This window comes from Canis lupus, chromosome 6, assembly GCF_048164855.1.
Source record: "Canis lupus baileyi chromosome 6, mCanLup2.hap1, whole genome shotgun sequence".
NCBI lineage: Eukaryota > Metazoa > Chordata > Mammalia > Carnivora > Canidae > Canis > Canis lupus.
This window is the reverse complement of record NC_132843.1, coordinates 19,622,090-19,645,782: the sequence shown is the minus strand read 5'-3', so window position 1 is coordinate 19,645,782 and position 23,693 is coordinate 19,622,090. Positions and strand designations below refer to the sequence as shown.

Here is a 23,693-nt window from a genome sequence, read left to right as displayed (position 1 = left end):
CTCTAATAATTTAACCTACAGAATAACCTATATGAGTACATAAAGATAAAAGAAAGTTCATTGACAAACTGGTTGTAAGTATGAAATTTCTAAACTGTTTGAAAGGTGACAGGTCTTCTATTCAGTAGAATACAATGCAATTATTAAAAATGACAGGGTGTATCTATATGGACCCTCAAAGAGAAGTTTAAAATGCGGGTTAAATGAAAGAAAAAACAGATGTAGCTACAGAGCACACATAGCATAGGAGCACTGATGTTCAAAAGCAAAAAGGGGCAGCTGGAGGACTCAGTTAAGCATCTGAATCTTGATCTCAGCTCAGGTCTTTTTTTAATTTAATTACAATTAATATATAATGTATTATTAGTTTCAGAGATAGAGGTAGTGATTCATTAGTCTTATATAACACCTAGTGCTCATTACATCACCTGCTCTCTTTAATGTCCATCCCTCAATTATCCCATCTTTTCACTCACCTCCCCTCCAACAACCATCAGTTTGTTTCCTACAATTAAGAGTCTCTTATGGTTTGTCTTTCTCTCTCTCTCTCTCTCTCTCTGATTCACCTTGTTTTATTTTTTCCTCTCTTCCCTTATGATCCTCTGTTATGTCTCTTAAATTCCACATATGAGTGAGATCATACGATAACTGTCTTTCTCTGATTCGCTTATCAGCTCAGGTCATGATCTCAGGGTTGTGAGTTCAGGCCCGACATTGAGCTCCACATTGGACATGGAACCTACTTAAAAAAAAAATTAAAAGACAGATGTAAAAATCCTTGCATGTGCAACAAAACTTTCAGAATGTTGTACAAGAAGCTATTAATTGTGCTTCCCGCGGGGAGCAGGACTGGGAGTAAGGTGACACTTTTAATTTCCTCTTTGTACTTTCTTAATAGTGGAAATCTTTTCACAGGGAATATGACTACTTTTAGAATTTCATAAAAGAAGAAATAAAGCCCTCAACATTTAGTTCACACTATCCTTTTGACCTGTCCCCCCAACCAGTGTTTCTGGAGTGTTTGCTTGATTATTCCTGAGATTAAAATTATTTGACTCCTCAGGCTAGCCCAAGACATCTGCCAACTGGAGCATTAGATTATGTAGCATTCCAGAATCTTTTAAACTTGTACAGGAATTTCCATAAATCCTTCATAGAAAGGAAGAATTAAAGTCTTGTTTTCTTATCACCAATGATCACCAAAAAACTCACTAGGGAGAACCTAAACTTTTAAAATAATTCATGTGCCTCAAAATAGCCAACTGCCCTTCACCTGTTTAGTTGATACCAACTTAGGATCCTTTCCAGCATCACCAAGGGAGACTAGGAAATTGATAGGACAGCTGTGAAGACATCTTGCCATAACAGGAAGATTTGTGATTAATTCTTTGGAAGGCCAAACAGTTATAAACAACTATATATGTGTACATGTGTATGTCCATGCATGTGCGTGCAAATGGATGAGGATGTGTGAGGCCGAGCCAGATTCTAAACCAGTATCAGCATTTTATCAAGGATTCAGTTTAAATCAAGAAATACTAAGTACAGTATTTGTGTTCTTATCATGTTGTTTTAAAAGAATTTAAGGCAGGGAAATGAAATTTTTGAATCCCCAAAGTACTAGATTAAAATTCTTGCAATTTAAAATGGATGTAGATTTCTGTTTCAGAGTGTAAGACAAGACATAATTTTTCAAGGCTTTGACTCACTTTTGCTGTGCCTGATTTTTTCCAAGGGTTTAAAAGCAACTTCTTTAGGAGCACTTGGGTGGCTCAAATGGTTAAGCATCAGCCTTCAGCTCAGGTCATGATTTCCAGGTCCTGGGATCGACCCCTCACTGGGCTCCCTGCTCAGCGGGAGTCTGCTTCTCATCTCCCTTTGATTCTCCCCACTGCTCATTTTATCTTTATCTCTCTCTTTCTGTCTCAAATGAATAAATAAAATCTTTAAAATAATAAAAAATAAAAATAAATACAGGTGATCTCTTTAGAAAAATTGAAAGTATCCTATCCATTGCAGTTTAACTTTGATTTTTTTACAATAGTGGTCATAGAAATCATAGTTGTTATAAAGTATTTCATCTCTTAAGCTTACCAAAAAGTTCTTTTTTTAAAGATTTGTTTATTTTTAGAGCGAGAAAGTGAGCATGTGCCCATGAGTGGGAACAGGGACAGAGAGAGAGGATCTTTCCGTCCTGCGAAGGGAGGAGTCAGTCATAGGGCACCATCCCACAACCGATGAGGTCAAGACCTGAGCCAACGAAATCAGTCAAACCATCAGACACTCAACCAACTGAGCCACCCAGATGACCTTCCAAAAAATTTCTTATTAGGAATTATTAACAATTTGAATTTTCCTACATTAAGTGATTGGTTGGGTCCATCAGTTGGGAATGCTGGAGACTTTGGAAGGAACATAACAATTATTAAAAAGGATAAAGGCAGCATTATGAATAAATTTCAGATTTTTGCTAACAGACTGAAATAGATCATATACAGTTGTTCTGTTCTGGTTGCCAATCTCATCTCACTGATAGAGTCAGAATTCCAGCAGGGTTTTTTTTACCTTCATGTTCACTTCTTCAATATCCTTTCTTGTCCTGCTAGGAGATGTTTCCCACCTGAGTATCTGGCTAGTCCTACCAGCCGGCCACAAGCCTGTCTGATCCCTGTGAAGGTATTTAGCATCTGATGGTACTAACATAAGAGCTTGCTACCATTAACTTTCCGTACTTTGTACTGTAGTTGCAGGAGGTAAAGAGAAGAGTGAAGGTGGGCTAAGCTCTTCTAGGCCCTTGGCACACATTATTCATGCAACACCCGAAGTCATCCCATTATTTTCCACATCTCTGATTTGCATTCGTGGCTTAAAGATGTTAAATAACTTGCCTAAGGTGGCACAGCTAATGAGTGGCAGTGCTCAAACTTGAACTCAGATCTGTGCATGCCAAAGCCCATGCCACAGGCCAGGGTCAGATGAAAGGGCAAGCCAGATGGCCTGCTGCCCAGGGGTTCCGATCTATAAAAAGCCGGGAATGTTACTGGAGTAAATGAATAATATGTTGCCAGTTCACTCAGATTTCCATACACAAGTCCTCACATAGTTATCAACTGGTTGTACTCCCGGCAAACGACTGCTCTTGCAGGTGGAAATAACACTTTCCAGGCGCCACTCTGAGTTACTTCACACCAACCAGGTGAGCCTCCTCACCTGAGGCTCCAAGGCTTGTCACAGCTACAATTTTAAACCCAAATAATGCCTGGCCCAGTGCTATTAATTGGGAATGATTCTTCATATTAAGTTTTAAGTTGTTTTAAATAAGCTTCTCAAGAAGATGTTGACTTTGGACAATAAGTCATGAAATAAAGTCTTCAGAACGTGAAAAAAGAGGTGTGCCTCTTATTTTCCAGATGAAAGCTCCTGCCTTCTTGACTGGCCACTAGGCATGAAGACTTCCCCTGTTACATCTTTCCCTGCACATTCATCTGTTGGATCCCCTCTTTCTCCACGTGGTCACCTCATGCTCCCTCCATGTGCCATACAGTGAAGCACAGGTTCAGCCCTACACATGTCCTTTGGCTGTGTTCTAGAAGGGCAGCACTCAGAGCTGCTCCTTCTGCCACACAGGCTTCCATCCTCTTCCACATCACGTAGAAGGTGGTGTTACTAGTGTGGAAAGCACGTACATTTGTGTGGCAAGCAGACAAGGCTGCTGGAGGTGCAAGGGCCAAGGGTCTGGATCCCTGGGAGCTGCGGTTTGGGGGGAGTGGTCAGCGGTCAGGAACTTGGCATGGCTGTTTCCTCTTCTCTCTGCCCTCCTGAGAAGCTCAGCCATGAGAAACACTGGATTGTCCACTACTGTGATCTGGACCTAGCTTTGATTTTTCTCACTTATGCATCAAGAAAAAGAAAACACATATAAGTGATGTATACTAAGTAGGAAAAAGAAATTTGAAATTTGAAATGGTATTTGTTTCTGGAGGTTAAAAAAGAAAAGTGCCTTCTTTCCCTGCCTGCATTCGCATGAATGCATGATTGTCCTTTGCAGAGGTGCTGACCACAAAAGCCTCCCAGCCCCCTGTCTAGGACAGGTGCAAACAGACCGAAACAGACCCAAGCAGAAGCAGCCAGGCCTTTCTAGGCACCAGTCCAGGAACCAGATGGGTGGTTGAGAACGAACGTACACTCTGTATAACCAATATCTTGGGAAGGCAGTTAACGGAAACATACAAGACAAGAGCTGCCTCTAAGTAAATCTATAAATTTTCGCACTAATTTCTTAATTAGTGGCTAAATTAAAAATGAGCAATGGAATAAAGGACATGATATGGATTTAGATGTGTTCTTCAATTTTTTTCTGCTTGTATTATGAAATAAGTGACACACATCACTGTATAAGTTATACGGCATATGGCTTGATTTACATATATTGTGAAATGATTATCACCATAGGTTCAGGTACCATCCATCATCTCATATAGAGACAGCAAGAACAAAAGAAAGAAGAAAAAGTGTTTCTCCTGTGATGAGAACTTTAGGATTTACTCTTCTAACAGCTTTCCTGTATATAATACAGCAGAGTTAACTGTAGTCATCATCTCGTACGGTACATCACAGTACTTGTTTATCTTATAACTGGCAGTTTATACCTTTTGACTGACCACCTTTCTCCAGTCATCCCACCCCAACCACCAGCACCATCTATCTCTGGTAGCCACATGTCTGATCTTTTTTCTATGACTTTTCTTTTTTTTCTTTTTTTAGATTCCACATAGAAGTTAAGATCATACAGTATTTGTCTTTCTCTCTTCTGCAGTGTTCTTAAAACTTTAGAACTTGAGTAAATGTTCTAAAACTTTTACTACAGTTTGTGTTAGCTACATCAAGATCTCAGTTCTGCTTAAATATTCTTATGTTAAATGAAGTTTATTATTTCTCTCTAAATATATTTAAAATTTTCTTCTTATAAGACCAGGATTTGGCTGCCCTGGCTATAAATGCTTGGGTTGCATATAATCATTTCCACTATCCTTCTTATAATTGTAATAAGAGATACTGTACATAATAAAAGTGGCTACATTTATTGAGCACCTACTATGTGCCAGGCATTGTGCTAATTATGATACAAGCATTATGTCATTCATTCCTCATGAAAACCTCATGAGGTAGGTATTGTTCAGATAATCCCCATTTTAGAGAAACAAGGTTTAGAAACAAGGGTTAGAGATGCTAAGTAAATTGTTCGAGATTACACAGGTGTGTGCTGGAACTCGTATATGTCTGACACCCACGTCTGTGCTCTTAATCACGACTTTCTACCATTACAGAATATTCTTTAAGTTGCAATAAGTGTATACATTTGAAGAGACACATAAGGAGTTGTTTCACTTATTTTTTTTAATGCTCTTTAAAAATACAAGCTTGAATCTGTGCCGCCCAGCACCCTAGGGCTCCGTGAAGTTATTCTATTTGAACAGCTGGGGGAGCTTGAAGGCAGCTAATCTTTTCATTCTCTGAGTTCTCAAAAAATCGACCCAAATGGCTTGGTAATGAGCACCAGCATTAGCTTTTATGACTAGTCCCAGTAATGATTTACCAGGCTGCAGACTTCTAGAAGCTTGAAGATACTGCCAGGCTTAACTAAAGTTGTACAGCTGGAGGAAGATAAGATGTAGAAATAGACTCAGTGTCTGTGGTGTCCCAGGAAGTGGGAGAGGAGTCTATCTTTAAGTAATGTATTGAGAGACGGTCAAATACTTAAAGGGAGCCAACATGACGCAGCAGAGAACACTGTGTGGAGAGGTAGATTGATAGCATCATATTTTGGATATGAAAAGTATTTATGTGATTCAAAGGTCATGACTCTATTAAAATGTGTTCTCAGAGAGGTCTTATTCCCAAACATATTCTCTTCCACCCGACTCACCCACACCCTTCCCTATAAGGAAGTATTTTCAGTAGTCTCTGGTTTGCTCCCTCTATGGTTCTTTTGCAAATGTACCCATATAGATATATTCATGTTCTTATCTCAGAAAGATTTTCCATCCTATGTTTTTATAAATAAGTAGTTTTCTACTGTGTGGGTGTACTTATAGTTATTTCTTTAAAAATATATATTATTTATTTATTCATAAGAGACGTAGAGAGAGCAGAGACATAGGCAGAGGGAGAAGCAGGCTCCCTGAGGGAAGCCTGATGTGGGACTCAATCCCAGGACCCCGGGATCACAGCCTGAGCCAAAGGCCGACGCTCAACCACTGAGCCACCCAGGCACCCCCTTATAGTTGTTTCTAATGGTTTATTTGTTGTCTTTTGTTACTTTTTGTAATGCTGTCATGAACACCCATGTGCATATACTTTTTATATTGCACAGGTATATCTTCAAGGACAGATCTAGAAATAGGAGTCAAAAGGTTGACACAGGGCAAATTGTTAAGACATTTTGTTAGATGTTGACAAATTCTCCTCTCAAGGGGTTGTCATTGTGTCCTACTGCCAGCAATGAAGACTGGATCCTTCCTGACTTGTTAACGTCCTTGATATCACACCCTTGTCAAATTTCTTATACCTTTCTGACCACTCTCTTTATCTTTCTGAGCACCTCTTCCTCTGATCACTTCTAACCCCATTTCTTCTCATTCTAGACGTCTCTTCCCTAAAAGTCCCACAGATATTTAAAACACCTATAAATCAGAATGCATTATCTTACACTCTAAAACTGCTCCTTGGACGGCATCACCATCCAAGTGGACACCAACCCTGGAAACTGCTAACTATCCTGATTTCTCCCTTTCACTACTCTGTCAAATAGTTACCTTTACCTGCTGCACCTTTCAGGAATAGGTCCTTCTTCTACATCCCAACACCACTTGCTTTTCCTCGGGACCTCCTTGTCTCTCTCCAAGGGCCCTGAAATGGTGTCCTCACTTGTCCTCTGCCTCTACCCCAGTCCTTCTGAAAATCATCTCAATATAATGGCCATGATGAGATTTTTATGGATTTTAAATGTCTTGCTTATAGTCAAGGGCATTGAATTAACTTTCTATGATCATTGCTGAATAGCTCATTCTTAAAACTGATCTAGATTTTGGAAATGCTCTGATGTGTGTGAAAGAAATCTCAGGTAGCAATGAGAAGTATTCACAGGCTACTTTCTGAAAGGGACTTTTCCTAGGTCAGTGTTGTTACAGAAAAAACATAATATATCTGGTTATTTCAGAACCAGCATTATGCTGTTATAACTAGTTTTTATATAGCAAGTATTCTCTAACAGACATAGAAGAAAATCTCTATAAAGTAGCAAATTTAAACAAAGTCAAGAAGAAGGGACTTTCTGGTTATATAAGATTGTAATTGATGATTCAAACTACCAAAATATTATTGATCCTAACATGATGGAACGGCAAGACAGTGGGAGGAAATAAATTAGCATCTCAAGTTCTTATGTATACTATTTACTGTTTTAAATGTAAGAATTATATTGATGTGACCACTCACTATGGCACTCTAGCAGAATTAATATTATTTGCCTGTACCATAAAACTCTAAAGGTTTATGTCTTCTGTTCTCTCAAGGAAAAAGAAAGAATGAGAGATTTATTTTTTCTAAAGATTCTATTTATTCATGAGAGACACAGAGCGAGAGAGGCAGAGACATAGGCAGAGGGAGAAGCAGGCTCCATGCAGGGAGCCCGATGTGGGACTCGATCCTGGGTCTCCAGGATCGCGCCCTGAGCCAAAGGCATATGGTCAACCGCTGAGCCACCCAGGCATCCCAGAATGAGAGATTTAAAATTTTTTAAAATTCATGTATAAAATGGTTTAGGGATTTTTGAGGGTAAGTGCCTTGTTCAAATTATTACTTTCACAGCACCAACCAAACTTAACCAGAGATATAAATTTTCCAAAAGGAAGGAAAAATAAAAAATTATTCTGTCACCATTGAGAAACAGAATAATAAACATGTTTTCCTAAGTAAAAACAAAAAAACAAAAAAAGATGAGCTTTAAAACCCTAAAATCTTTTCTTACAAAAAGCAAGAAGCCAGCTTTGATTCAAATAATTATTAAATAACTTCCCCCTAATTAATTTTAATGATGTAAGTCTCAGATGAAAGACGAATTCACTGGGGTACAGCCATAGATCATGTTGAGCTTCGTGATTTCCGCCATTTCCTGGGTATCAAAAAAGGATTCCCACCATAGAATTGACTTATGACACCTCCCTCTGCTCTCCTACTGTCCTCCCCATCCCCAACCCCTCACTCTTCACCCCCACCCCTGGGCTAGGAGGGGTGATGAGGAGATACTTAGGAACTCTGAAATGTAAAAAAACAAACAAAAAACAAATGGCAAAATTCCCCAAATGCCAAAAAATATGCAAAATATTAGGGAAATGAAATAAAAATATAAAAATCATGCATCTATCCCCTCTGGTTCATATTGTACAGGACAATATCTTGTAGGTTGATACTGGGAAAATGGTGCCACATGGAGCCACCTAAAAGCTGCCCATTTACACCTGGTTTCTGTTGCCTGAACCACAGACCCACCGCATGCCACAGCGTGACCCCAGATCATACAGAGGGACCACTGAAAAAAACCATAGCCTTTACCTTTCTCTCCACAGAAACCGTAACCTACACTATCCAAACAAACTCTCTAGAGATATGTTTACATCATGTACAAAGAGCTGCAAGATTGACAACAATTATAGCACATTAACAATCCTTTCAGCTAGTGCTAACCTTAAGTGAGCAAGTGTTGATGTATGGAAAAGAGGTAATTGAGAAAAGATCCATATATGCTGTCTGAAGTTTCCAGTACCCTGAAAGTTCAGTAAGAATTAACCAGTGTTCCAGTTTAGTATTGCTTTTTTTAAAAAAAAAAATCTTGTTTGGCTTAAAATCTTGTTTGAATTTGAAAGAAAAATTTTTCTTTAAGTGCACCTCACCAATGGTCAGTGATTTAATCAATCATAGCTATGCAGTGCAGTCTCCATTAAAAAAAAAAAAAAGAAAAGAAAAGAACAGAGTTCAGAGAAATTCTGAGTTGGTGAACAGTGCAGATTCAGGGAGAGTAGTGTGTCCAGAAAGCGTGCAAACTCCAACCCCCTTCCCACGTACTGTGCCCTGTGTGTCTTCCATCGAGCTATTCCTAAGTGATATCCTTTTACAATAAGCCAGTAATCCAATAAATATAAAGGACCAACATTATATGTTCTCATTTATTTGGGGAATATAAATAATAGTGAAAGGGAATAGAAGGGAAGGGAGAAGAAATGGGTAGGAAATATCAGAAAGGGAGACAGAACATAAAGACTCCTAACTCTGGAAAACGAACTCGGGGTGGGGAAGGGGAGGAGGGCCGGGGGTGGGGGTGAATGGATGACCGGCACTGAGGGGGGCACTTGACGGGATGAGCACTGGGTGTTATTCTGTATGTTGGCAAATTGAACGCCAATAAAAAATAAATTTATTATTAAAAAAAATATATATATATATAATATTTCTTAGTTCTGTGAACCTCTCTAGCAAATTAAACTCGAGAAGGCAAGAAGGGGGTTATTGGCACCTTCCATCTATAGCTGGTCAGTCAAAAGCACAGAGGACCATCTAGACTAACAACTGGCATCTAAAGTGGGGGGCAAGGGGTAGTCTTGTAGAGCTGAGCCCTTAATATATGGGATCTGACACTCTTTTCAGGTAGATGGTGTCAAAACCGAGTTAAAGTTGTGAGATACCCAGGCAGCATTCATGAAGAACTAAGTTAATTATTTGGTGTTAAAGAAAAAACACTCATTGGACGGGTGTCAGAAGTCATAGCCTTTGACTCGGACCCAGGACCAGTGAGAACATAGGCTCTGAAACCAGACTTCTAACTTGCTGGTGCCTGATAGTAAATCTGTGTATTAGCTTAGTTTAGCCTAGAGACAGTGTCTCTTCATATTGGCTGCAGATGAGGTAAACATTGAATTCCATTACCTGAGGAGACATCAAACCACTCAAATACAAATACAACTGTTTCCCAAAGTAATTTGGTATTTATTTCCCTCCCTCTGCTGTAAGATGAGTCTCTCATCCTGAAGCTTCCCATCAGCTCTCCGCAGAAGGTTGCCTGATACTGAGTTCTTTCCTGAACTCACCTTGCGCCTCCCCTAGGATGTCTTACTGGCATTTTAACTTCACCAGCACCGAACTGAGCTGATGATCCCACCTCCACCATTACTCACCAAATTTTCTCCTTTAAACTGGCTCTGTTTCCTTGTTTCCACTTCTGCATGAAGCACATCTTCTCCCAAGTAACTTAAGCTAAAGATCTTGGTTAATTTTGAGCACTGAGTAAGGTATAGAATGTTGAATCATTCATTGTACTTATAGATCGGAAATTAATATAATACTATTTGTTAATTATACTTGGATTAAAAAAATTGAAAATAAAAAAATACACACAAAGCAAGAACAAAAAAGTTCTAAAGGAATCTTTAATTCCTTTCTTCCCGCTGTCCCACTGCCCCAGCACCCCCGTCTGAATTTTTACGTCCACTCTACTCACCAAGTGTGTCACATTCACCTTCATTCTTACCCCACCCCCTTTCTCAAGCCATAGCACTTAGATTAATTTTTAAACAGTTTTAAACAATTTCTGACTCAAAAATCTTCTAGAGCTCCCTGATGAAACAAATGTCAAAATCTCTCCCTAAGTATTTAGGGCCCTCTGTGGCATTGGTTTATTACGCAGATTTCTGCCTTGCCCCTTACTCCTCACTCATTTACAGACTCCACTGAAGTCAAGGCAACGGTTTACTACTCCCTGTACATGCCCCGTGCACTTCCTGGTTCTGTGCTTTTGCTCATGCTTTTCCTTCTGGGTAAAATTCCTTTCCTCCATCCTGCTTTTGGAGCTGTCCTACCCAGATCAAATGCTGTCTCCTCCATGAGGCATGCCCAGGTTCCCCTTCCAAACATGACCTCTTCTCTTTTTTCAGGGAGCCAATTCTATGGAAATGTTCCATTTCCTTCATTCTTTTTAGAGCCAAAGAACGTAAGTAACTAGAAACAAACTTAGAAACCATCTGTACTTGAAACATTGTCATTATGTGCCAAAGACAAAGACTAGAAGAGTAAAGTTATTTGCTAAGTACTGTACAACTTGATAGTGGCAAAGCCCAGACCAGAAAAGCCCGAAAGCGAATCCATCACCATTGCTACTATATCAAAATTTAAATACTCTGATCTGAATCCTTATACAATTTACTAATAACCCCCTACAGCTCTGTGCTTTCACGTGGTTGCCGTTTTGTGTGCTCATCTTGCTTCCTCAACTTTACTTCTGTGCCTCCAGCACACCGAGCATATTGTCCAGAATAGATGCTCATTAATATATATTGCTGTAGGATCAAATGAATGAATTTTGCTAGAGTCAAAGCATCTCTAGGCTTGGGATAGTCTGAAAATCCTATGGCCTGAAGACTGGCTATTGAGAGCTCGTTATTTACTTAACCAATATTTTTTGAATAGATCAAATTACATATTTAACTCATAAAATTTGAAAATTTAATTGAATACCCCAAATATGTTTCGAGACAAGAAAGAGAAACCAATGTTAATGCATCTGTCTCTTAGGCCGAACTAAATTCGCTTTGATACTTGATTGTTAATTCAAACTCAAATTATTTATTCCTGAACTGTGACTATAGCCACATCAAACACTTTCTAAGTGAGCTAAAAGTAAATAATAGCAATCTAATTTTTCAGCTGGTACCATAAAATGTATCTAGGTACTTTCCTGCCAGCCTCACACGCATGCTTACATGACCCAACCCACACTACACCCAAAATCCCTTTGCACCACAGGTATCTTTGAAAAATGGATTACTGTAGCTCCAAAGGGAAATTCTCTGGTGGTGGTGAAGAATTAAGTCATTCATTATTATGACAATTAACTTGTTCTTTCTATTGTCATTGTTATTTAAAGTCCCCATCAGTGGGTGCCTGACTTTTTCTTCAGTAGTTATAAACATTGAATGCTGATGTTTAAAGTATCGAGAGATCAAGGTAGTAGCTATATATGACTACCTCAGGATCCCTCTTTCCAGATAGCTCTCAGTGGGGGATATAAAGCAATTGATAGCACTCTTTGGGACAAAGTAGAGAGATAACATGTCTACACTATATATATTGGTACATGGTCTTAGTAGCCATCTGTCACAGAAACAGACTGACTTCAACCAACAGATTACACCAAACTCATTTTCTAGACAAAGAAACTGAGGCTTGACAGGAAAGGAAGTATCAGCCCAGAGAGAGGGGATCATGAGCTCCCATAATTCACTTAGCCTGTAGGTTCCTGCACCCCTCATCCTTTTTCCTCTCACTAGTTTCAGGGCATTGTTCCTTCAGTTTGCACTAAGTTGGTTGGAGGTAGGCACCATAGGTTTGATTGATACAGCAATTTGCATCTCAAGGCATCGCTCGATAAATACAGTGCAATGAAAGGCCACTCTCTCACAAACCAATTTCCCCCTCTGGGCTGACTTTAGAAGCTCATTGATGTCACTTCCTTCCTCAGTCAGCAAGTGAATTTTCTTTAATTCTCAAGACCAGCTGTCCATGCTGTCAACAGAAAGTTATTAAAATTCCTTTAAAGTGAATAAAAATAGCCTAAAAGCAAATGTACTTGGAAACAGGAAAGAATCAGTATGCAAAGTCCACAAACCTCTGAGCAAAATAATGTTGATCCAACCGGAGATTTCAAACATTGTATATTCAAGATGCTAGAAAAAATAATTAAAAGATGCTAAACCACATACTTCTTAATCTTTTATTAGCAAAGGCTTATGCAGTTACAATTTATCCCCTAAATTCCATTCCTCTTTTTCAAATATGATTTGAATAAACTTGGGAATGACTTAGGTTTTCCTTAAGTGGGATTCCCTCCTTTTTTCTTGCATCTGCCAGGGAACATTTACATCTCCACCAGCCTAAGACTATCCGTAAGCAGGAGGAAAAAAAAATTATCAGTAGCCGCAATCATAACCACTAGGGCCACAAAATAATTGTATAATTATATATTTCAATTCATTGGAGTTTTAATGGCTCAAAGGAGGAGATGATTTTTCTTACATTTAAATAACTGTAACTCACAGAAATGGTCTGGTTTCTGAGTCGCTGTGATTCTCAAGCAACTGAATGACCTCAGTAACTACAAGCCTGCCCTGTTACCTTCAGAATCAGCCCTTGGGTTACCTTCTCAGTCCCCCAGCACAGCACCTACCTTGTTGTCTGAGCTGTACTGACCTGGTATCTAAGTCCACCCAAAACATGGATATGTTTCCTGCCACTTTTAACCACCAGCGGTCACCTGCCTCTTCCTCATTTGGACAGATGACACAAATCCTGGACTCACTCTGACCCTTTGCCAAGGAAACCTGTATCCAACCTGTCTTGTCATCTCAAGACATGGCCCAGGTTTGTGTCTTGGGATCCTCCCTGTAGTCGGGGCTCTCACAAGTGTATCACTCTTATAGTTCAGGAGGTCAGAGATTCAAAATGATGTTTCACTAGACTAGGATAAAGGTATGGCTAGACTGCAAACTTTCAGGAGGCTTGAGGGAGAAGCCACTTCTTTCTCTTTCCCAAATCTAGAGACTGCCCACCTTCCCGGCTCATGGCCTCTTCCAGCCACTGTATCACTCTGACCCTTGCTTCCATGGTCACACCCTCTTTCCCCTGCCTCTGATTCTCCTACCTCTGTCTTGTAAGGATCCTTGTGATGACATGGGGTGCATCCAAGTAATCCTGGATAATCTCCCCATCTTGAGACCCTTAACTTAATCACACCTGCAAAGTCCCTTTGCTATGTAAGGTACCACGTTCACAGGTTTCAGAGATAGGATGTGGACATTTGGGGAGGGTTCATTATTCTATTTACCGTAATTGCCATGGCAGTTTTCATAACCTACAGATATCTTCATTTTAATTATGGGGACAAGCCCATAGAGCTCACTTAATAACTTCTCTTTAAATTCTGTTCCTTTTTCCACTGTGCATTTGGTAACACCACTCTCCACAAGTTCCCCTAGCTGAACATGTCGAGGTTGCCCTTGCTCCCTGCTCCTGTACTTGCCACATTCAGTCAGTCTCCAGAACCTACCTCAGAAAGGCTACCAGCTCCAGGCATCCCTCCATCTCTGTTTTCCCTTTTGGGCTGAGACCTTCACCACTCCTGCCTGAGCACTGCAGATGCTTATTGCTCTCTCTGCCACCTATTGCCCGCTCACCATCACCCCATTCTCCACACCATCACCAAAGTCATCTTTCTCAACCATGGCTTTGGTCGCCTCACTCTGCTGCTGACAAACCTCCACTGGCCTCCACAGCCTGAAAAGCTCTTCTCAGCCTCACCTCAAGCCAACAATGGGCCAACGCTGTTCTCTTCCCACACCCCACATTTCACACTTGCTCTGGTATATGCTTCCACTCTATAAGCCACTCAGAAAATCTCAAGATTTATCCAAAATACACCCTCTTTTTGCTTCTGAGACTGTTCTTCCTGTCACAACTCCTTGGAATGCCCTTCGCTTATCCTTTGCCTGCAAGATGCATACATACTTCATTCTAATCCTCACAGATCAGGAGAAGGGTAGATATTATGAACTCTTTGTTATAGATGGCCAGACAGCCAGGGCATTAGTTACCTGGCCCCAAATCAAACATCCAGTAAATGGCAGGGCTGTAACTAGATACCAGGTTGTTGTCTGCTGCATTTGCTAGAGTCCAGTGGGCTCCTACATTATTAGATGATGATGATTTGATTGTGTGGGCTCTCATTTTTCTCTTGAATTCCTTCAGATTTGCCTTGGTTCCTAAGGGGAAAAAAACTAAGGTTTTGTAGTGCTGCCGTCACCCCAGGATCCCCTCCAGCCTATTCTGCAGTTAGCAACAAGCATTGAGTGCTCTTTTAAAAATGCACATTTGACCACACCGTTCCAATGTCCCTACCCCCACCCAGGCCTAAATCTCCTTAATAACTGACTTCCCACTACTCTTGTAATGATCACACGTCTCCCAGAAGTGGTCTACGTCACACCATATTACACCACACAACCCCACCCTTATTTCTTCACTCTGACCATGATGGCTTCTTTTCCATGCCTTGGACCCCTCACCCTCCCCCTTGTCACATGGCTTTGCACATGCTCTTCCTTCTGCTGGATGCTGTCTGTCCTCTTCTAGGCAGTACTGGTGGTCTAATTCGAAAGGCCAAGCTTTTTCCACAAATTATGTTACCTCTTCTTTAAACATTCTACTTATTATCCAACAAAAAAAAAATATTTTAAAATGTATAAGCTCATTGGGCAATACTATTAAAAAAAGGAAATTGGTTCTTATTATCTGAAGACTCCAAGATTGCCCCCAGGCATTTTGTAACAGTGGCACGATAGCCCACTCTTAACACTGTCATTCCATTTTTTATGCTCTTTATACTTTTGCTGTATTTCATATAACACCTTGCCTGGTACTGAATACTTAGTAAAATGGGTTGATCAATCGATTGGTAAATATCAGGTATTCATTACCTGTCTTAAAAAAAAAAAACAGCTTGGCAGTTTGTTAAACAACTAAACCTGCAACTACCATACAACACAGTAATTGCACTTTTGGACAATTATCCCAAAGAAATAAAGACTTGCACTCACAAAAAAAAAAAAAAAAAAAAATCCTTTGTGCAAATTTTCTTTAAAGATTTTATTTATTTATTTATGAGAGATACAGAGAAAGAGGCAGAGACATAGGCAGAGGGAGAAGCAGACTCCCTGTAGGGAGCCTGATGCAGGACTCGATCCTAGGACCCCAGGATCACAACCTGAGCCAAAGGCAGATGCTCAATCACTGGGTCACCCAGGTATCTCCATTTATGTAAATGTTGGCAGAAGTTTATTCATAATATCTAGAAACTACCCAGCTGCCCTTCAGTGGGCAAATGGTTAAACACACCTTGGTACATCCATACCATGGAATACTACTCAGCCATGAAAAGCAATAAATGCCCAAGAATACACGGGGCAGCATGGATGAATCTCTGGAAAATGAGAAAAACCTATCTCAGAGGTTATAAAATGGAGGATTCCATTTACATAACATTCTTGAAATGGTAAAATGATAGAAATGGAGAAGAGATTAGTGATTGCCTGAGGCTAAGAAGAGGGGGGTAGGAGGAAATAGGTGTGACTCTAAAAGTACAGTATGAAGGATCCCTGTGGTGATGGACATGCTCTATATTCTGATCATGTCAATGTCAGCATCCTGGTTGTGATACTGTGCTTTTAATCTTCCAGATGTCACCACTGGGGAGGACTGAGTAAAGGGTACACAGGATCTGTCTGTATTATTTCCTAAAAATGCCAGTGACTGCACAATTATCTTGTTTAAAATTTTAAAAAGACACATTTAATTAAGTATATATCATATCAAGATGTTCACAAGCACATAGTAACTGTAGTGCCACAAAATTTCTTCTTTTCCCCTCTTTCTCATTTGTTGGTTTGTTGATCATTTATTATTAACAAGGATTTTTGTTCCTTCTATTTAAGATACATACAACATTAATCACTTTCAGGATGTTTTCACTACAAAGCTTTATTATTTTAGTGTCTTTATTCCTTATATCTCCATTACCTTTCATACATTACTCTGTTTTTTTTTTTGTCCTGACCAAGACACCTTTTATAAAACTGTTGGTTTTCACTTTAATCTCTGCAGCACCATAACAACAAAGTATAATAATGTCTTTATTATCTACATGAGTAAGAAAAAAGCTTTTTAAAGTAGCATTTCTGCCACCTGCCACGGTAGAGCTCTTTGTCTAGTCCTCAGGGTTCCATGAACTCCGTGTTGGTATTGTACTTGAACAGGTTGTCATTGTTTGGAAACTTTTAACTGGCGGTTGTTCAAGTTTTTATCTGGTCTTCTCTTCATTTCTCTGCCAAAGATTCATGGGTTCTTCTGGTATCACCCTTATTGGATTTCTACTTCATTCTCTATCATCTTTGCCTAATGTGATTTATTTAGAATTTGGCTGTTTCTTCTCCCAGTTATCGGAGTGATTGTAAAGGTCTATATCACAATACAAGTGTATGCACAGAGAGCCTATGACTGCTTTGGAATTTTGAGTGAGAACAGAGCAGGATCAGTACTGCATTTTATTCATTTTCACACTTTAATGTCACATTTATTTTTGCTTTCTCTTTCAGTGACTAGAGAAAAAATCCAAGAACAAATCACCGACCAGGTATTTCCTCACTTCTCATAAATTGTGATGTACAATTATGCTCTAGATGTTAATTGTCAAGCCTTTGTAAATATGGAAAAAAAAAGGTTTCACTAATTATTAGGTATGAGCAATATACATGCTGTTGGTTCTGAGAACAAATAAATTGGTCATCCATGGATGACCAAGTGCTTTGTCTCCCCACCTCATCCCTTCCCTCCAACACCCACTGAAGGAAACAGTGGAGAAGTAAGACTGCCAGTTCTGATTGATGAGCATTCCTCTGAACGTATCATGACTTCTGCATTGGCTACAAATAGATAATTTTATCTATTTTTCCTTTAACTAAAGTGATTCTCCTATGTGACTTTCCCAAGTTTTAATTTGCCCAGCTGAAAGTCACTGCCTCCCAAACAGTTTAGAGTGGAACCCCCAGCAGTAGAAACATACAAGTTGGCTTTCCATTCTGGTATTTGACTTCTATGCAGAATTAGATAACATCTTCCTGTCTGCTTCACTATTTTCTTACCCAATCTCTCAGGTAATCTTCAGACTTCTTTTTATTTGCTGGTACATGGAGTCACTCCATGTAGCAAGGGAATTTCCATGAAACCAAGAGATGCCTTCACCAAACCCTGTCTTGCCCTAGTCCACCTCCTCCTTCCATAGACCAGAGAGGCTGTCGTTCCCAAGGCTGCCTCTGTCACTAGACTCAGGGAAAACAGCATCATTCTCATACTCCACCCACAAACATGCACCTCTATGACTTTTTTTTTTCATTCTACCCTGGCCTAAATTATAACTCACCCTTGCCAAGGAGAAGAGTGGTAAGTCTACTTTTAAACCAGTCAAGGATACATTTTCCAAAGTCTTCTAATGCCCTCCCAAGTAAGTTCCAATTCTAGTCTTGTCATTCCACCCAAATTAAGTTCTAGCTTTCCCTAATCTGTGCCAGATGCCCTGTTACTCATCAAGCTCTAAAAATAGCTCATTAGGCTAATGTATGACACCGCCAGTTCAGTTGGCAAAATTTAATGCCAGTCAGGTACCATTTTGCTTTTGCATATAATTGGAAATGTCGACTCATAGTAGCAGCCATCTTAATACTTGAAAATGCTGTCATTGTGCAATGACAGAATCAGTTAGCTGTTTCACATAGTTTATTTGCTTTTCGAGCTTCATTTCTTGATCACCATGTTTTCAATTATTTGTATGTGCTCAAGTGGTTTGGTAAGGCTGAGCAACAGTTAACCGGTAAAGTTTATTGCTACCATTTTTATTTATTTAAGTCACATAGGGAATACTTTTTCTTATAAACAGACCTGTTTTCTTTATTAAGTTAACAAGTTAAAGCAATTGACCAAGACATATATTAAGGCCACCTCTTATGGGCAGACTTTCATTTCCTTTATTTTCCATCTTTTAACATTTGGCTAAACTAACAGTATGTGGACACCAAAATAGAACACCAAATATTTACTTGTAATCTGAAACATTGATTTGTTGCCAGATGAAATCATAATGGTTTCCAGTCCCAATAAAAGAGTGAAATTCTTTAGACTTTAACATAATAAGGAAGGGTCTTAGTATATTCATTACATAAGGAAGAATCTTAAATATATTTGTTATACAGTCATTCTCAGGACAGTCATTGTTCAATCAGTATCTGCAGCTGGTATTTCTAATTTTACAATAGAATTTCGATTCTTCTCCCAAGTGGAAAAGAGCTCTCCACTCTGAAGAATGCACTGACAATACAATCCAAAAAGGTACCTTACACTTCTAATTTATCTAATTTGGGAAAAGAACCAAGACATGGAGTAACATCCCTTCTTTAAATCAGCCTGCCAAAATTTGACTTTTAAAAAACAAATTTGAAAACTCACTTTGGATAATCAATACAGCGTTCCTTATCAGAAAAGAATGTAAAATAGAGCACTGTTGAGCATTAATCTTTGCCCCTAAATCCTTCCCACTAGGCACTATAGATTGCGTAATTAAATTGAAATTGAAAATCGAGTCCTCCCCCCCCCCCCCCCCCCCATTAAGCAAGCTACGAGTTGCACACCAATGTGAGAAATCAGGGCTGGAGTGAATGGAAAGCTCCAGCCTCCTGGCCAATAGCCAGCATGCATTTTTAGCCGGACGGCAATTTTACCACACCTGAGCTCTGAGAACAAACAACTATTTGAGTTCTCTGGAGGGAATGCTGGATTCTTTCCTGTGTAATTCACTGGGGAAATTAGTATGCTTTTTTAAAGTAACTTGTTAACGCAGCTTGTTTACGAGAAGAGGACAAAAATGAGCAGTGAACCGCTTGGCAGCTTATGTCCCAGAATGGGATGAAAGCATGACCCATTTTTTCAGCTGTCTCTTTGGCAGTTCAGTGCTGCAACAATTTCCTCTCTGAAAAATGTTCCTTCTAGAGATGAAATCTCCTGTAGGTTTTCTGAATAATTTTTACGATGGGAGATTAAGGATAATACCTTAAAATGCTACCCCAAAATACCTTCGAAACCGAGGTAGAGAATGGTCAGTACAGAATGGGAATACTGTACATAAAACCTTTTAACTTCAACTTGGAAACTGCCTTCTTCTATAGTAGGCAGGTGAAATCTGTAGTAAATTAGTGCCTTCCATGGATGCCTTTTTGTAGAGTAGATGATTGAAAACCATCGTGAATTAATACTTTGTTTCTACAAGACTAGGTGACAAAGAGGGGCTCCATCTCTTGTGCAGAGGGTGTGCACGTAGGGGAGAACATTCTCGCTCAGGCACTGGCTGGGACAAAGGCTTGCCTTCACTGAATGCCCAGTTCAGAGAGAGCCAGCACTGTTGACGTGCTATCAAAGCTGTGCGTTCGTTCCTAGGGCTTGGTAACAAACCACCACAGACTAGGTACGTTCAAACAACAGAAATTGTCTCAGTTCTGGAGGCTAGAAGCCCAAAATCCAGTGGTCAACAGAGCCATGCTCCCCCCCAAGACCTGCAAGAAAGGATCCCTCTGTGCCTCATCCTGAGTGCTGGTGGCAGCCAGAGGTCCTTTGCATTGCTTACTTACAGCTTCCATTTCTGACTGTTGGCTAGTGGCATCCTCCCTACATGTCTCTCTTTTTTTTTAAGATTTATTTTATTTGGAGTGCTGGGTGGCTTATTCGGTTAAGCATCTGCCTTCGGCTCTTGTGATGATCCCGGTGCCCTGGGATCCAGCCCTGTGTTGGACTAACTGCTCAGTAGGGAGTCTGCTTCTCCCTCTTCTGCTCCCCCTGCTTGTGTGCGCGCTCTCTCTCTCTCAAATAAATAAAATCTTAAAGAAAAGGATTTATCTTATTTATCTGAGTGAGAGAGAGCAAGTTGGAGGAGGGGCAGAGGGAGAGAATCTTCAAGCTGACTCGCCACTGAGAACAGAGCTAGACTTGGGGGGTGGATGTCAGGACCTCAAGATCATGACCTGAGCCAAAACTAAGAGTTAGATGCTTAACCAACCGAGCCACCAGGTGCCCCATCATTTCTCTTCTTGTAAGGACACCAGCCAGGTGGAACTAGGGCCCATCCTAACCATCTCATCTTAACTTCATGACATCTGCAAATACCCTCTTTCCAAATAAGGTCTGACAGGTATCAAGAGTTAGGACTTGGACATACCTGTTTGGGGGCACAATTCAACCATAAAAAGCTAGGGACCTCTGATCCTTTAACACCATCTCTCCCCCTGACCACTAAGCACTTCTGATGTAATCTCCTATCACCCCTCCATCCAGCTCCTCCCATGCCCAGCCCACAGGCCCTGCTTCCTCTGGGCCCTCATCTTGTTTGCTCCATGAGGCTCTCCTGCCTCCATCCACAATCTTCCATTCTGCTCCTCTTTGCTTTCTTTTTTTTTTTAATTTTTTACTTATTTATGATAGTCACAGAGAGAGAGAGAGAGAGAGAGAGGCAGAGACACAGGCAGAGGGAGAAGCAGGCCCCATGCACCGGGAGCCCAACGTGGGATTCAATCCCGGGTCTCCAGGATCATGCGCTGGGCCAAAGGCAGGCGCTAAACTGCTGCGCCACCCAGGGTTCCCTCCTCTTTGCTTTCTAAAATACCAACCATCTGTATCCCTCCTCTGCTGCAAAACAAAAATCAAACAGAAACAGCTTCCCCATGTTTAGCAGTGATTATGACCCCACCTGTGCTTTATACTCACACATGGAGCTTTGTGAGCACAAACCCAGAGACTGCACTCCTACCCCAAGCCAAGAAATGCTTGGTCAGTAGTTGGGTTCTGACCTAGCACAACACTTAGACCAGGCCAAAAGGGGTCATATGCTTTAGATAGTCCCCGACATCACCAATGCAGAAATGCAAAGACATTTTTTTCTTTTGAGTTTCATGCTTTAAAGTTTGATAGTGGAGCACACATAAAATATGGGAGCAGGACAAATCAGCTGAATTGGGCCCTCTCATCAAGTGGGATAGGATCGGGCTGAGAGATTAAAAAAATCAGCCTGCGCCCTTTGAAACCAAGGAAGGAACTGCTACAGCTTCCAGGTAACCACCCTACATCCTCTGAAGTAGGCGGATGTGGAGGCAGACAGTGTTCCTCAGGTAAGTGTACTTCTTCCCTTCTCTCTGCTTTGGAGGGGTACAGTTTCAGGTGGTACTTAGAACTGCCTGGCAATCCCGAGGTCAGAAAAGCGAGGTGTGAGGTAAGTGAACTATGTTCTCCACTGCCCACCTCCCTCCCTTGCCCCTCCTGTACCCCGTACCAAAGAATCTGAAGAGCCTGAATCATCCACCTCCTTCATGGCAACAGATCCAGTCTCTGGCCTGACTACAGCTTCTGCTCTGTCTTCCTCCTGGAAGTCCACGAACCACTCAGGTCTTTAATGGACTCCAGAGAGAGTGGGGCTCCTATAGCCTCCAGGCCCCGAGCAATCCCTCAGATAGGCTGTAGACCCCAGGTGGAAATGAGGGGCCATATATTGGATATTGCTTACTTTGAAATTTCTAAATATTTAGACACAGTATGTGGGCCTCCATTCATACTCTTGCTCTGGGCCCCACAAATGTTGGGAATGATTCTGCTCAGAAACCTGCAACTTTAAAACCCAATATGTGATTCTCATAAAAAGCCAAGATTGAACCCACTTGTATATTGCCTATAGGATAAAACGCTAGCCTTGGAGTATGAAATCCAAGGCCCTGTGACCCCATAATCCTTTGGATTGCATGCTCCCCACCTCCCTAGATTTATTTCCCATTCTGCTCCTTTATGTAAAACTATTATGTTATATAAAACTGTTCCACCAACACACTAACCTCTTTTCCTGCACATGCAAAATTTACTCATATTCCAGGACCTAACTTAAATACCACCTCTTCCATGAAGCTTTCCTTCAACGTAATTTATCTAAGAATACTTAATCTCTCTTCTATGGTCTCATATTTTTTTCAGCCCTTTTGCTACAGATCCTTGCATTTTCTATTCTACATTCCAATTATTTGTCCATATATGATTTTGTAACTGGATAGTCTCATCCTAAAGAGACAAAATCATGTTTGGATCATTTCAATGTCTATTGTTAGACCTTGCACATCATAATCACCTGACCAGTTGCTGGTCAAATGTACATTTTTTTCAGTCACCAAATATTAACCTGGTAGCCAAAGGGACTGCTAAATGTGGGCAGTCTATTCCCTATACTCTATGGCTCTAAACTGTTGGTTATCAATTCTTACACAGCAGGAACCAAGTGTTGTCCTTTGCCCTCTCCAGTAAGGAATCTCAGCAAAAACAGAAAGGATAAACTATGAAGTGCCCATGGTCTCTATGAATAATGGTCACACTGTCAGAGAGTTGGAAGAATTGAAGGGCAGAGAGACCCACACCTCTATTTCATCTTTGTGTCCACATTCCATAACAGCCTGTAGAATGTTAAGTGGTTTGCTTGGGTCAATACATGAGCACCTGACTTTTTTCTTGAATGTAAGGATGGCAGTGCCATTCACTGATACCTTTTCAGTGTAGCATGAACTTTACAACTTCTAAATTTAAAGTGGGATTATATTACCACCTTGCACTATTCTTAACAAAAAGGCCATGCGTTCAAGGAAACAACTTTGACCTAAAGAGAGTTTCTCACTGCAAGTTTAGCCCTAATGGAACTTGTAAAGATCCCATCCCCCTAATTCTCCTTTCAGATTACCTTCAGAACTGGATGTTGTGCTTTAGAAACGCTATCCAATTTATGAGTCTCTTTTAAAGAATCCTTGAAAGCAAGACTGAAAGGATCCAAAAGTGGTAGTAGCATGCATCGTGGTTAACAAAGAAGGATTTATAAGAGATTATCTTTATTAAAGGTCAGATGGCTTCCTATCTAGAAAATACTTAGGTGTAAATGTCAAAAGGCTGGGACTCACTTCTTTAATTGTAAGCAA

The 23,693-nt window shown here is 40.4% G+C and overlaps 1 protein-coding gene across 4 annotated transcripts in view; it reads left to right on the top strand.

The window, feature by feature from the left end:
• Positions 1 to 23,693, top strand: part of CHST9 (carbohydrate sulfotransferase 9) — a 241,262-nt gene that overhangs the window by 188,252 nt on the left and 29,317 nt on the right. For all 4 annotated transcript variants that reach the window (XM_072829108.1, XM_072829107.1, XM_072829106.1 and 1 more), the window contains one exon: positions 17,253 to 17,290. In XM_072829108.1, coding sequence (XP_072685209.1) covers positions 17,253 to 17,290 — 38 coding nt within the window. The remainder of the gene's footprint in view (positions 1 to 17,252; positions 17,291 to 23,693) is intronic.